This window comes from Amphiura filiformis, chromosome 4, assembly GCF_039555335.1.
Source record: "Amphiura filiformis chromosome 4, Afil_fr2py, whole genome shotgun sequence".
NCBI classification, from domain to species: domain Eukaryota; kingdom Metazoa; phylum Echinodermata; class Ophiuroidea; order Amphilepidida; family Amphiuridae; genus Amphiura; species Amphiura filiformis.
In genome coordinates, this window is record NC_092631.1 from 18,697,300 (window position 1) to 18,711,143 (window position 13,844).

Below are 13,844 nucleotides of genomic sequence, written 5' to 3' on the forward strand. Positions count from 1 at the left end.
AAACATTTGTGTTTGCTGTGCAGTAAATTACCACCAAATATTATTTAATGTTATGAAATCGTTTTATACCATTAATGTACCCTTTATATAACTCGACATTTAAACGTTTTCTGACAACCTTTTATAACCTGTTGCGAATGATGTCGAAAACGTTTTGTGTTTGCTGGGTATAACTGTGAGGGAGGTTTCATCAGAAATGGCTAGTGCAAGTCCTACCGATAGAGCGAAAGGCTCTGGGGCCACACTACCAGACATGACACAAGAAAGACCGAATAAGTCATGATTGTTCCAAAAGCATACGTAAATTCACGTCCACCATGTTCATTTGTATAATACAGGGTGAGTAAAAAAAAAGTGCATAGAGAAAAGAATCCATTTTATTTAAGAACCGATTTGAACCTTTTAGGTTTTAAAACATTTTATAAATGATATATCCATTAGTGATCTTGTGTGAAAAAACCAAGCAATTAGCATTTACCGTTTTGTTTTTATGACACATTTTATAGCGATACCCAATTTTAATGTTTGTCCAAGAAACATCTAAAATTTGAATGTCAGCCCACTCTGTGTAAGGTAGATTTGAAACAACTGCTATTTTCTTAACCTCATTGGCATTGAAATAAAATGGAGCACCCAAATTGTTATTGTCCTTGGTCTTGTTTAAGGAAAAGAAACATTATTTGTTGTTATTTTCATTTTACCTTTACTTTAAAGATGTTTATTCTCTATCAAAACATACACATTTGTAGGCGGATTTTTTCAAATGTCGACATGAAATGCGCGCAAATTGAAGTGGAGTGAATTATAAAATATCCAGTAAGTTGGACATATTAGGATTAAAAAAACCAGGAGTTGGAGTCGAATGAGGTATGAAGGACTTAATGTAAAGTTAGAAAGTTTGTTTGAACAGAAAAAAGAAATTAAAATAACGCAAAAATCAACCTTATTTAAGTTTAAGTCAGTTTCAGAGCTGGTGCCTTTGTCGTACATTGTGTGCTCTCATTCAAAATACATGGTACCTCGTGGACAAATAATGAAATTGGGTATCGTAGCAAAAGGACTCATAAAAATGAAACGGTAAATGTGATTGACTTAATTTTTTCACAACAGGTGACTATTGAGTGTGGCATTTATAGAAACTTTCAATAATTGGAAAGTTCAACGTGGTTATTACATAACTTTTTTTTGACTCACCCTGTATAAGATATCTAAATCCCGCAATGTTGTAAAATGTAGAAACATTTAATATAGCACCAGAGCATGAAATTAAATTATCTTCTGAAAAGAGTCGCGCAAAATCGCGTATTCAATTGATGTTCCCGCGACTGTATGACATAAATCTATAACAAGTGGTGCAAGCTTAAAATCCTTAGAAGTAACATTGTACAAAATTTGTCATTTTTAACACATCGACGCATTGATATGATCTTATTTATCTCAACTGGTACGTTTGTATTTTAGAGCGTCGACAGAGAAGCCACCAATTTTCTTCTCATGAGCAAAAGATCAACGAGTTTTTGAAGGATGTTGGAGGAACCTTCCTGTTCGTGTGCGAAGAATGTTTTAACGGATGGCCTAGGCGTGTGAAAGTGAAAAGCTTCAATGGGAACTTTTGCGATTCACCTGCTGACAAGCATCCGTGGGATGGTCATGTTATGGTGCACAAATCATCATACAAAGCGTCTCCTCAAATGATTCGATACCGCCCGAAAAAGCCTGTCAATATGTGTAGGTTCGGTTACAATTGTAGAAAAAGGGGGTGTCGTTATGAACACGACCCAAACGCAATAAGTCCTGTCGAGATGTGTAGGTTTCCTTACTCATGTCGACAGGGAGTGGGATGTTATAGGGCACACAACGCCATTGAAATGAAAGTCTGGAATTTCGGCAGTGTGACACATGATGAAATCGTTGAACGCTGCGCAGTTCATGATCCGCCAACTACTACAGGACAAGTCATATCTTGTATATTTCACCTGGATCATCATTATGATGGTCGTTGCTACGCTATACCTACAGATCCATCCAACGATAAACTAAAGGAGATTACCATTAGTAACCATTCCCAAAGAGGAATTGCCATGGATGGTGATGAGGTCACCATAGAGATTCTCACCAACGATGATGCTGTCGATGATGTACAAACTTCAGGAGAGCAGGACAAGGTTTATGGAAAAGTCGTCTGTGTGGATAAGCTGGCCGTAGATTATACCAACAAGCTACTTGTTTGTATAGCAGACTCGTACGATGAAAACCTCATGGTTCCTGTCAATCAACTGCTTCCAAAGATTACGATTATCCGTCCTGGTAAAAAATCGGAAGAAAGTGGAAAGAAGCATTCGGAGCATATCATCATACCAATATGTCACGTGATTAAGAAAAATGGAATGAATCAAATTCAGCGACAAAGAGATGTTAAGGTGAGCAAGAAGGAACGCCCACATAAGCTTTTTAAAGTGAACTGGCTGACATGGGACAAACCACATCAGAACCCCAGAGGCTTTGTAACCGACGAACTTCCACCAGGAGACAATATAAAAGACGGAGTTATGATACTGAAGCAGATCTATGAAGTCCAACATCAGGAAGATTCCAATGAGCTGGTAGAGGAATATCCACTGGACTGGTGTATTCCACCAGATGAATATGGAAGACGAAAAGATCTTACAAATCTACTAGTTTTCACGATCGATTCACCTGAATCGGATGATCTTGATGACGCATTGAGTGTCCAGCAACTTCAAAATGGACGACACGAGGTCGGTGTACACGTCGCAGATGTCAGCTACTTTGTCAATCGAGAGACACAATTGGGCCGATCACTGGATTCCAAAGCTAGACGAATGGCTACATCATTCTATCCTGCGTCTGAAAAGCCAATACACATGCTTCCGTTGAGACTAAGCACTGATTTATGTAGCTTGAAACAAGGGCAAGACAAGCTCACGATTTCAGTGTTCCTTGTGTTTGACGAAACTGGCAACCACATTCCAAATGAGACCAGGATTGTGCGCTCGATAGTCAATTCAAAACATCGCCTCACCTACGATGAAGCAGAGCAAATACAAGGGGTCAATTGTGACTTAGTTTGGATGAAGGAATTGAAGAAACCTCTCCACGATATAAGCAATATCTCCCGTACTTGTCGCAAAGCACGTCTAGGTAATGCCACCTTTTCTCAACTAAGAGGTGATACCTTGTCATATCCAAAGGCCCACATATTGGTTGAGGAGATGATGATACTAGCTAACGAAGCCGTAGCGCAACGTCTTCTCTCTGAGTTGCCACAATGCACACCACTTCATCGGAAACTACCACCAAGACTGGAACACTTTCGCTCGTGGATGGAGAGTAATCAAGGAGTTATAGACGAAAGCTCGAATTTGACGCATGCAAAAGAAACTTTGCAAGCTGTGCTGAACGACACCAACTACGACGGGGAAGATCGCATGGATACAGTGAATATATTGCACAAAATCTGGCATCAGATTAAGCAGTGCGTGTCTGAGGAAAATATCTCCCCTCTCGGTGGACTAGTATGCAACGACCAGTACCACCCTCAGTTTGCAGCGGTACAATCCGCCCTCAATCGGATACTCTCCAGTGGGGAATACATCAACTCTGGTGATCATGATTCAGATACGGCACGCATTCACAGTGGACTTTCAAAATCCGCTTATACACACTTCACCTCTCCTATACGCCGTTATTTCGACATCTTAGTACATCGCCTTCTGGTAGGAGTTCTCAACGAAGACAAAACACCTCCTCACGATCCCCAAGAAGTGACAAAAATATGTCATCATTGCAATATTCGATCATCTGCAGCTCGAAAGTTTGAATCGAAAACACGCACACTGGAACTAGCGTTACAGCTGAAGCAACGTCCGATGCAACTCCAAGGTGTCATAGAAGCTGTAACAGATAAGAATCTACAATTGGGATTTACACATGACGACCGTGTTAACGAAGGATTAAAAAAATCTACCGTAGCTTTTAATCTTCTGAAACCTGTCGAAAAACCAGAGGAGATGGAAGAAGGTGATAAGATGGTCACGATGAAATGGAAAGAACGCGTGTACCATGTCGGGGGCATACCAACTCTAACAACCCAAGACGTCTGCGCTAATCAAGAAAGACACGCCCAGCTAGAAGTTGATGACAATCACAGGCACACCCTGGAGCTTCCAACCCGTAACTGGAGATGCATCAGTAAGGAAGTTGCCAAGGAGAATTGGGACGAGGCTATTAATCAAATAAGGGAACTCGACTCCATTGCCTCCACTGTAAATACTACTCAGTTTGGTGAAATGGAAGATCCAAGTGGTCTAAATTTGGTAGAAGACATTACCTGTGAAACTAACGACGAATCCAAGACGAAGAAGCACTATGCAAACTTCCAGCACACGTTCAAAGTAGGAAACGTCACTCAAGTCCAGATGTACTCAACATTCAACCGTGGATTCCAGGTACCAAAGCTACAGCTTTACCAGATGACACCAACACTCGACTTTTGTATGGAACACAGAGGTCAACCTGTACAATGTCTGTCCATTGTTGCCTATCAAATGCCGGAAAGGAAAAACATCAAGGCGTATCAGGATACGTGGCTCCCTGTGCTTGACATGATGACAGCTTACAACGCAGTCCAAAAGAACGAGACAGTGATCATTCACGGTGTGAACATTGAATGGGAGCCCCCTTCAAGTGATCAACTTCCTACTGGATCATTTACTCTTACTAACAAATTCTGTGACGATAGACATATCGATATAAGTCAAAAGACATCCGGACGCAGAGCAGCCTTCTTGTGTATCAGAGTCCACGACCACGACAAAGCAGAGGCGAATTCAGAAAAAATGGAAACTGACGAAAACCAAGACGTAGTCGTTGTTGCTCATGGCAGTGCATTTACATCAGATGTGAAAGAGGAAGACCCCGAGAAGCAACGTCTCAAGGTTAAAGTGAATCGGATATCCGCACCATTACCAAACAGATTCCAGAAGAGCAGCGGAGAGCCTGAGGAGGAATACACTGTGGAAATCATTCCAGTATGCTACTCAGACAGGTATGTTTAAACAAATACCGGTATTTTGTTTATTAGCGAGAGCCCATTACAGATTCAAGTTAAGACATTTTGATTTTAGTGGCCCAATTTTCTTCATTTACTTTCAAAATGAGAATTTTGTTTAGCCCCTATTTGTGGCATTTTTTCTAATAGAATAGTGAAACAAACTAATTTAAATCAGTGACGTCTGTGTCATTTCAACTAAATACCTGGCTCTTAAAAGCTGTTTAAAAGTAACAGTAATTTGTGTACAAGTGACGCGTCAATAATCAGTAGAGAAATAATTAGTATTTCTCTTTGAGGACATCTGACGACATACGCGCTTTTATATCAAATGATGATCAGATTATCATCATGATTTATTTTCAGCCGACTTGAAAGAGCCACGAGGGACGTAGACTCCAGCTCATCGCTAGTACAAAACATTTGTCTTCTGACACCCGACGAGGCAGAATATGACTCAGGTAAGCTTCGCATCGCTCATGTTTTGACTGGTCAACTTGTAAGCCACACATTGAAAGAAAATACGGGGGCTTGGTTCATGTATTTGTTGATTTGTTTGATTAAATAAAGGGGCAAAGGTGGCTCTCAAGAGGGATTGACCTTTTCGGTAAATCCCATAAGCCTTTGGTGTGACGTCAAATGACCAATCTCAGGTGTACTCGCAAAGGCTTGTGGGAGTTACCGAAAAGGTCAATTGAGCTCGTCCGATTGGGCACAAAATTGCAAACAAATCTAAGGGGTGGGGGCAGAGGGGCAAGATGTCAAGGGTCTAGTGAATGACGATGACGCAATAAACATGTACTAAGCGAGCTTCCGCCTTGAAATATATCCGCAATGCCTCGGTGATCTATTTCTACACTTATTTCGCATTTAGAAAGATTTTTCCCTTTTTATCCGATTTACGAACTTAATTTCTTCACGTTTATATATTATTGGTATAATATTACTACCACAGATAGCGACGCCAAAGACATGCAGATTTTGATAGATGCAGCGACAGAATACGGCGAATCCTTTGATGTTCCAGCTGGTTGTGGGTTGAATAGCTTAAACCAACCTCAAAGTGAAGCAGTGAAGAAAGCATTAACACAGAGATTTACTGTTATTCAGGGTCCACCAGGTATGATCATAGTAATATAATGAAATGATATGATAAAACATGATAGTAAAGTTAATCAAACTCTTAAACAGAATGTCACTGACCATGCTGACAAAGTAGCCCCCGAATTAAGGCTCAAATACTTTGGCTACTTAAAACGAATGAACAATAGCAGATATTCAAAAACATCAGTAGAAGGACATAATGCAGGAGAGAGACCACGAGGCCACACACCAAAAGGATAGCTGGACTGTGTCCTAGAAGACTGTCATTCAAGATCTATTGCACTTCTCCAAGGCTGGAAGCCTGACCACTGACGGAAGACCCCGACACTTCCTCACCACAACACTGCAAAAAGTTATCATGGATTTTATCCAGCGTAGACTGCAATAAGTAAGTAAGAAACTAGTAAATAGGAAATAGATCAGTAATGTAAAAAATCGATATATTCTACAATTAACCACCATTTGTGTGTGTAGGAACTGGTACAATGATAACTGGAGCCTGTCTGGTGTACTTCTTCAGTGAGCAAAATAAGCAGCTTCCAAACCGAGGCAAACGACCACAGATACTGTACTGTGGTCCTTCCAACAAGTCAGTGGATGCTTTTGCGGGTTAGTATGAGATCAGATAATTATGGTCATTATTATATATAATAAGATACTAGAAAGCTGCAACTTTCAAATCTTGGGTACTTTCATTTAAATGCACGCTGCGACATCAAATTACAACAAATAAATTCGTCGGTCGCAACACATAGTGGCGTAGAGTGATTTTCAAAATGTTCCGTTTCACATAGTGGCGTATAGGTTTAGAGCTAGCTATTATCCTATAATAGTTATTCCTTGTTAACTTTGAGGGCGGGTTAGTGTAGTGGTCTTCTCACTCGCTTCTCACCACTGTGGCCCGGGTTCAATTCCCCGCGGTGCCACATGTGAGTTTGGTTGCCGATCCATGCTCGTCCTCGCAGGTTTTTCTCCGGGTGCTCCGGTTTTCCTCCTGCTTCTAAAATCGGACCTCTTCCCATATCCCTGTCCCGTCATATCTGGAGGCATCCCTTGAATTTAGTAGCCTCTGAGCACTATTGGGTTTAGCCTGGCTTCGGCCGAATGTTATAAATATAAATAAATAAATAAAAAACTTTTAAAGATACAGTATTAAAATAGTTTGAACCTTCAACTTTAATTACAAATGGAATTGGGCTTTGAGAAATAACAGTGGAGGAGTATCGACTCCGTTGCTAGTAGCATATCCTTCAATGCGTTGCGACCGACGAATTGCTTCAAATGCATATCCCAAATTTGGCATACGATCAACCGTTTTGGAATAATGGTCATTCATAAAGGGAGGGACAATTCCTTTGTGGAAGGTGCTTATATCAATGCAAGGGAACTTTTGCTACAGCATGTGATGTATGTAACCAACTTTTGAAAATTTGAATTGAAAAAGTGTGAATTTGGAAAAATTGTGGTTGCTTTTGTAAGTATTTAATGATGAAGTCGTGAAAGATTATTTGTAGAAGGTATTTCATTTTTCATTTCGCTATTTCAGAATGCCTTAAAAACTTTTCAATCTCAATTGTGCGAGTCTACGACAACGAAATCCAGAATCGTGAATTTCCGATACCCGGTTTACCTCTGACGAATGATAAAATGGGACAAAAAGATGTCGCAATGGATCCGGGTCATGAGAACATCTCGCTGCATCATCTCATTCGTATGCGTACAAGGACAGATGGTTTAGAGGCAAACTCAAAGGCTGATGCTATACTTGAGTACGACAGACGGTTCCGCGACTGTGAACCAGAGCGTCACGAGGTTAAAGCGTATTCAAAACTGATTGCCGATGCTGAGGTAAGGAAGATCAGCATTGAATTAATCTTAAGCTGAATTTACAGTTAATCACTTTTGCTGAAAAGTCACTCGCACGCATAATTATATTCATTCGCCAGATATTCCCAGGACTGGTAAATGAGTGCCTTTGATTGGTTATCTTCACACTTTCAAACTCTTAACGAAGTTCATTATTACAAATATAATATAAATATTCTTATTGTATAATGAAAATGATTTCGTTGTTGCTAACCAGATATTATCAAAGTATCAAAAGAAAACATATTACATGCGACAATATTCCATTGTTAATAAATTCGTAGCTACACGAGATTGTGTACTTTGAAATGCTTGGTAAAAACCGTATTGGCCAAAAGAGGCCATTCTGAATAACAAGAAATGTATCTAAGAAACAAAAAGCTCCGAATCAGTATGAGCACCTCATACCAAAAGGCATGTGGGTTCCTAGCCTGTTTTGTATAGTCTGACCAATATTATTGCAACCCCAAAAAACATGTAACACACAATCCCATCTGATTCTTAGGTAGTCTCGCTACCCCACGTTATAGTCTCGCGACCCCAAATGGAGTGGTGACCAATTCGCCGTAGAAGTGATGATGTAACAGGATTATCTACAATAGCAATAGGTTAAAACAATATATCGCCCTGCACTACAAGCATGTTGCACCATTCACCTATGTATGTCTGCAATCATAGATTGAATACAATACCGCTCTTTTCCAAGATACTAATCTTACATGTGCGAGTGATCAACATAATATGAACATTCTATAGAATTGCGATCCCTGTGACATCTATGGTTCAATGCAGAGGTACTGCATGAATGTACTAGGGAAGTGCGATATATTCAAAACTTGTTTTAACATACCGCTATAGTAGTTATTAATCATGTTACATCATCAATAACGGCGAATCGGGAGGGATTTATCATGGTTTATACTAAATAGAATGCTGGTTATTTATTTTGTCACCATGTAGATTGAAGAATTGGCGAAATACCAAGTCATCCTTACAACCTGCACAGAGGATGATTTAAGCACTTCCCACCACGCCACTGTGTTGACTTGCGGTTAGCACAGCTGTGTGAGTGAACATGACACCAATGCACGCACATTGCACTGACGGACATGGTTAAATTTGAATTTGGACTGATATATTTACAATAAAAACGCATTCACAATGCTGGTCGATTTCACTTTTTATGTTACCTACAGAAGGTGTGAATTATCCTTCATGCATACATCACTTTAGATCTGAAATCGACCAAGTAATAATGACACACGCACAATTCTTAAACAACATCTTTTGCACAGAATTCAATGGGATTTGAAAAGTAAAGTGGCAGTTGAAACGCTGGTGATAACACGTTTGCAGTGCATGATGGGGCTTCCTTAAATCATCCTCTGCAACCTGCATTGCTTCTGGAGGTAACCGTATCATTGAGGGAACTAATATCATCCAATGTATCGTGAACGAGGCTGAAATGTGCACTGAACCAGAGACTCTTATTCCACTGGTCTCAACAAAACCTCTGCAAGTTGTACTTATCGGGGACCAAAAGCTTTTTTTTCGCTTAGTACAAGTGCACTTAAATAACATGTTACATTACATGTAAATTTTTAAGTACTTTTGTATTTATAAAAAAGGTAAGGCGTTTTCAATCAAACTTAATGACGCTGACACTTTCCAAAATTTTACAGCACGAAGCAATTTGCGAGTTCCCTTCAATGACATTTTATGACAATAGCCTCATCACTCCTCCATCAATCAAGGAGCGGGCTTCGCCAATCATGCTGGGTGGGGTGTGGCCTGGTGATGGCTCTCGACCAATCGCATTCTGCCATTGTATTGGTGTGGAGGAAACACTAAGTGTGAAGACTGCAGAAGGCAATGAGATATCCAAAGCAAACTCGTACGAAGTAGAACAAGTGGTGAGTTTGAACTTTCGTTTTTGGGATTTCTCGTGACATTTGAACGGATTATAAGAATAATCTAGCCTTGGTTCAGGCATCAGTTTTTTTACCTCACTCTCTTTAGTTACACTATGGTCTATAAATGACTCAGGAATTAAACCATGGAACACTGTGGAAAACATGTAAATCTCTCGCCTAAATCCAATAAACCCAAAATAGACAGGGTATTCTCACTGCAGTCAAATTGACCCCGTAAGCAGGTAAGTAGTCAACTATGCACCTTATTCCTAAATTGTGGTCATGTTTTAACCACAAAAAGGTCAAAATTTAACCCCAATTTAAGTGTAAGGTCCATTGACTAATTGAGGTGTCAAGTTGACCACGCTTGTTTTTAAAGAGTGTAGTTGCCAAGACTCTGGGCTAGAAAAACTCTTGGCTGGAACAAACCATGGTATATATTATGTAAATACTATATATGCACACATTGTCTATGTTTATTGGCCATGATGATGTTCAAAGTGATAGAAATATAATAGTGTACCGACATTTATTTGTTATTCATCAAAACTCTTGTCCAATGTACGTTATTCGAAGTTGACAATTTCTACTTGTTCAGGTGCGAATGGCGAATGTCCTTGTCGATACATACAAAGTGAACCCGAAGGAGATCGTGGTGCTGTCACAATATCGTCTGCAATGTGACAAAATAACTTCCAAATTAGCAGAGTGTGGAAGATCTGATGTTGATGTTAGAACTGTGATCAACAGTCAAGGTAAGAAAAAAGTATTTATGCAGATGATGTAATGATGATAAAATAACGCCGACGATGATGATATTTGATTTTGTTGTTGTTGGTGGTGATGATTGCGATTAATGATAGAAGAAAACAATTCAAAATGGAAAATCAGTGACGTTTGACCACTTTCCGGAACTCCTTTATAAAAATGTGTTTGTTACTAATAAGAACCGAGAGAAAATAACGACCCTCTCCCATCTTCAAGAACACCTTTGACTAGAGGTTAAAATGTGTTTGTAACAAGCAATGGAAGACCTGAGTGCAAGAAGACCGTAAGTCCACTTGGCCCCTCAACATGTATACACTAAAGTTACGTATAGTATCTTAACTAGAGTTTTATAATGTGTATACATGTTCTAGGGTGAAAACATCATGAAAGGTTGTGAAAGATTTATTTTGGCCCCTGAAAATGTATAAAACATTACCAAACTATACGAAACTATACTCAACTTGAGTGTATATATGTTGAGGGGCCAAATTGACTTACGGTCTTCTTGCGCTCAGGTCTTCAATTAATCCACAGGTTGAAACTAATGTCAATTTTTCGTCTTACTAACTCCTTGCACTAGTAGGTTAATATGTGTTTATTTCAAGAAATTAATTCATAGTGTGAAACAAATGTTGATTCTTCATCTACTGGGAGATTGTGTTTTCTCGTATACCCTTAAGTATACCCTTTCTTGGGTGAAATGGGAATGGGGTGGCACTAGATAACCTCTCTTTAGCTTTAATGTTGGTCCCATCTGGAATAAAGTAATACTAATTATTTCAGATAATGATGAAAAGAAAAGACATGGACAAGACGGATAAGATAATACGATACAGGACAGAAGACAAAATAAATGTATGACAAATAAGTACATACTGCAGTTACTGTCCGCTTTTCCTATACACAATACACAGTGCTCTCACCATTGAGCTGTGACCTCTACCAATCGTGCCACGTTAAAAGGATAGGCATTTGCCTAGTTAACGTCAATGTGTGAAAAATAACCGGCCAATGTTAAATGTACTCTCAAAAACTTCTAGCAAATATATTTCTCTAACATGACCTAAAATTACAGCTAGGTTAGATGTTCAGAAATATTCGTACTTTGGTAAAACAGTGAGTGAGGGCAAGGCATAGCTAGCCAAATCCCGTGTTAATTGAATGGAGATTTGACCGAAAATTTTGGTAAACGGACCGCTCACTTCTGAAGAATGCCACACGAAAACGGTACAAGCTACATTTAAAGTACTCTCTGTTCGATCATCATGATGAGTTTTTAAATAGTATGCCGAAATTTGGTACTGTAGGTAATTGACAAAGGGTCGTACTTCGCTGATGAGTAAGTGACAGTGAACATGAAAATCAGGGCCCATAACCCAAGTTAGTAGCTAGTTAGTGGAGGCCGTCACGGGACTGATTATTGATTATTGAAGTGCCTTATTAATAGATACGCACGATTTAGGGCAAGAAAAAAAAAAAAACCAGGACACTTTTGGAGACATCATCATCATCATCATCATCATCATCATCATCATCATCGACATCATCATCATCATCACTTTCTACATTTTTCTAAACAACATAGGGCCTACCGTTTTAATAAGATTTTTTCTTGAAATGCATGTAACTATAATTATTGTTTAGAGCGTGATGAAATAAAACATCACGATTTTCATCACAAAACAAATATAATGCATAAGAAATCGTTTGTTTTAGAGCGTGATGATGAAATAAAACATCACGGTTTTCATCACGAAACAAAGTAATACATAAGAAATCGTTTGTTTTAAAGCGTGATGAAATAAAACATCACGATTTTCATCACAAAACAAAGTAATAGGCCTACAAAAGAAATACATTTTTCGAGAGTGATTAAATAAAACATCACGATTTTCATCACGGAACAAAGTAATACATAAGACATCGTTTGTTTGATTGCAATCAACCGCAACAGTTCGTCTCACACACATAACAATGCACTGCGATCAAATAGGTTGATGACAACATTTGATTGAATGGACTGCACTGCGCCATGATTACGAGCACCGGTTCAAATCCTTTGTTTGGAGCCAATCAATAATTTCACGTACAGCCTCTATGCAAATTAGAGTTTACACACGCTGCAGCTGGGGTAATCGACCGAAGCTGGTTGCCGTTAGTGATCGAATGCATGAGCTTATTTGCTTTATTGAATCGATTTACTGGATTAATTTCCTGTTAACTGGGTTTAATGCCACAAAGGTCGAATCGGGCTTGCCATGGACCATAAGTGCATCATGAACAACATCCTTTTGAATCTTACAGGAAGCGAATGGAACTACGTACTGATGTCAACCGTGCGTTCTTTACCGCGTGTGGAGATTGAGGAATATCCTAACTTTGACTGGAGGAATAGGAATCTTGGCTTTATCACTGATGAAAATCAGATGAACGTAGCTCTTACTCGAGCAAAGCATGGACTTATTATCGTGGGTATGTATATACTGAACTTTGGGAATTCCAACATTGTAACTGGGTCAGTAATCAATAAATCAATAACCATAACCGTGATATTAATTAGCATTCAGTACCCCGTGACCGTTAACCTCTAGCAGATATTTATAATTATTATGATGTATGCGTTTTCTTCTTGCATTTGATATGAATTTATTGTTTCCTTATTACAGGTAACAAGTATCTCCTACGAACTGAAAAACTGTGGAGAAAGCTTGTAGACTACTACGAAGAAAAGGAGTGCCTGGTAGAAGCCAAGCATTTCTGGGACAAAGAAGAGGACCGTGTAAACCCGTCCTGAAACCTTGGGAGTCCGGCAGCTATAATATCTAGAGGATCGTCGGCTGCACTTCATTTATAAGTGAAATATAGGCCTTTTTGAAATATGGCGGGCACAAAAGGAGAGGGTGTACTTTGAAGTGCGTAATCTTTTGTATGCTTCTCAGCTGACAAAATATTACTCACTTCAAAGTACGCCCTCTCCTTTTGTGCCCGCCATATTTAAAAAAGGCTTATTGAAAACTTACAATCAATTGTCACTCAGAACGCTAGTCACTGGCGGACTATTGTTACATACAAGGCTCACTCTGTAAGTCATTTAATTAAGCACTGGAACCGATAAAATTCGG

The 13,844-nt window shown here is 39.3% G+C and overlaps 1 protein-coding gene across 1 annotated transcript; it reads left to right on the forward strand.

Moving 5' to 3' along the window:
• Positions 1-1,433: 1,433 nt before the first annotated feature.
• Positions 1,434-13,633, forward strand: LOC140150023 (3'-5' exoribonuclease HELZ2-like). Its single transcript, XM_072172027.1, has 11 exons — positions 1,434-5,068; positions 5,438-5,532; positions 6,027-6,191; positions 6,650-6,784; positions 7,722-8,023; positions 9,002-9,059; positions 9,421-9,599; positions 9,724-9,954; positions 10,553-10,709; positions 13,027-13,194; positions 13,389-13,633. The coding sequence occupies exons 1-11, from the start codon at positions 1,656-1,658 to the stop codon at positions 13,514-13,516; spliced, it is 5,031 nt and encodes a 1,676-aa protein (XP_072028128.1). The 5' UTR covers positions 1,434-1,655; the 3' UTR covers positions 13,517-13,633.
• Positions 13,634-13,844: the final 211 nt, after the last annotated feature.

What these genes read in the sequence shown, in the direction of transcription:
- LOC140150023 (XM_072172027.1), top strand. Translation starts at nt 1,656, where the DNA reads ATGGTGCACAAATCATCATACAAAGCGTCTCCTCAAATGATTCGATAC. An exon ending in CGTACGAAGTAGAACAAGTG is followed by an intron (nt 9,955 to 10,552) that starts GTGAGTTTGAAC and finishes CTACTTGTTCAG; the next exon opens with GTGCGAATGGCGAATGTCCT. An exon ending in GCATGGACTTATTATCGTGG is followed by an intron (nt 13,195 to 13,388) that starts GTATGTATATAC and finishes TCCTTATTACAG; the next exon opens with GTAACAAGTATCTCCTACGA.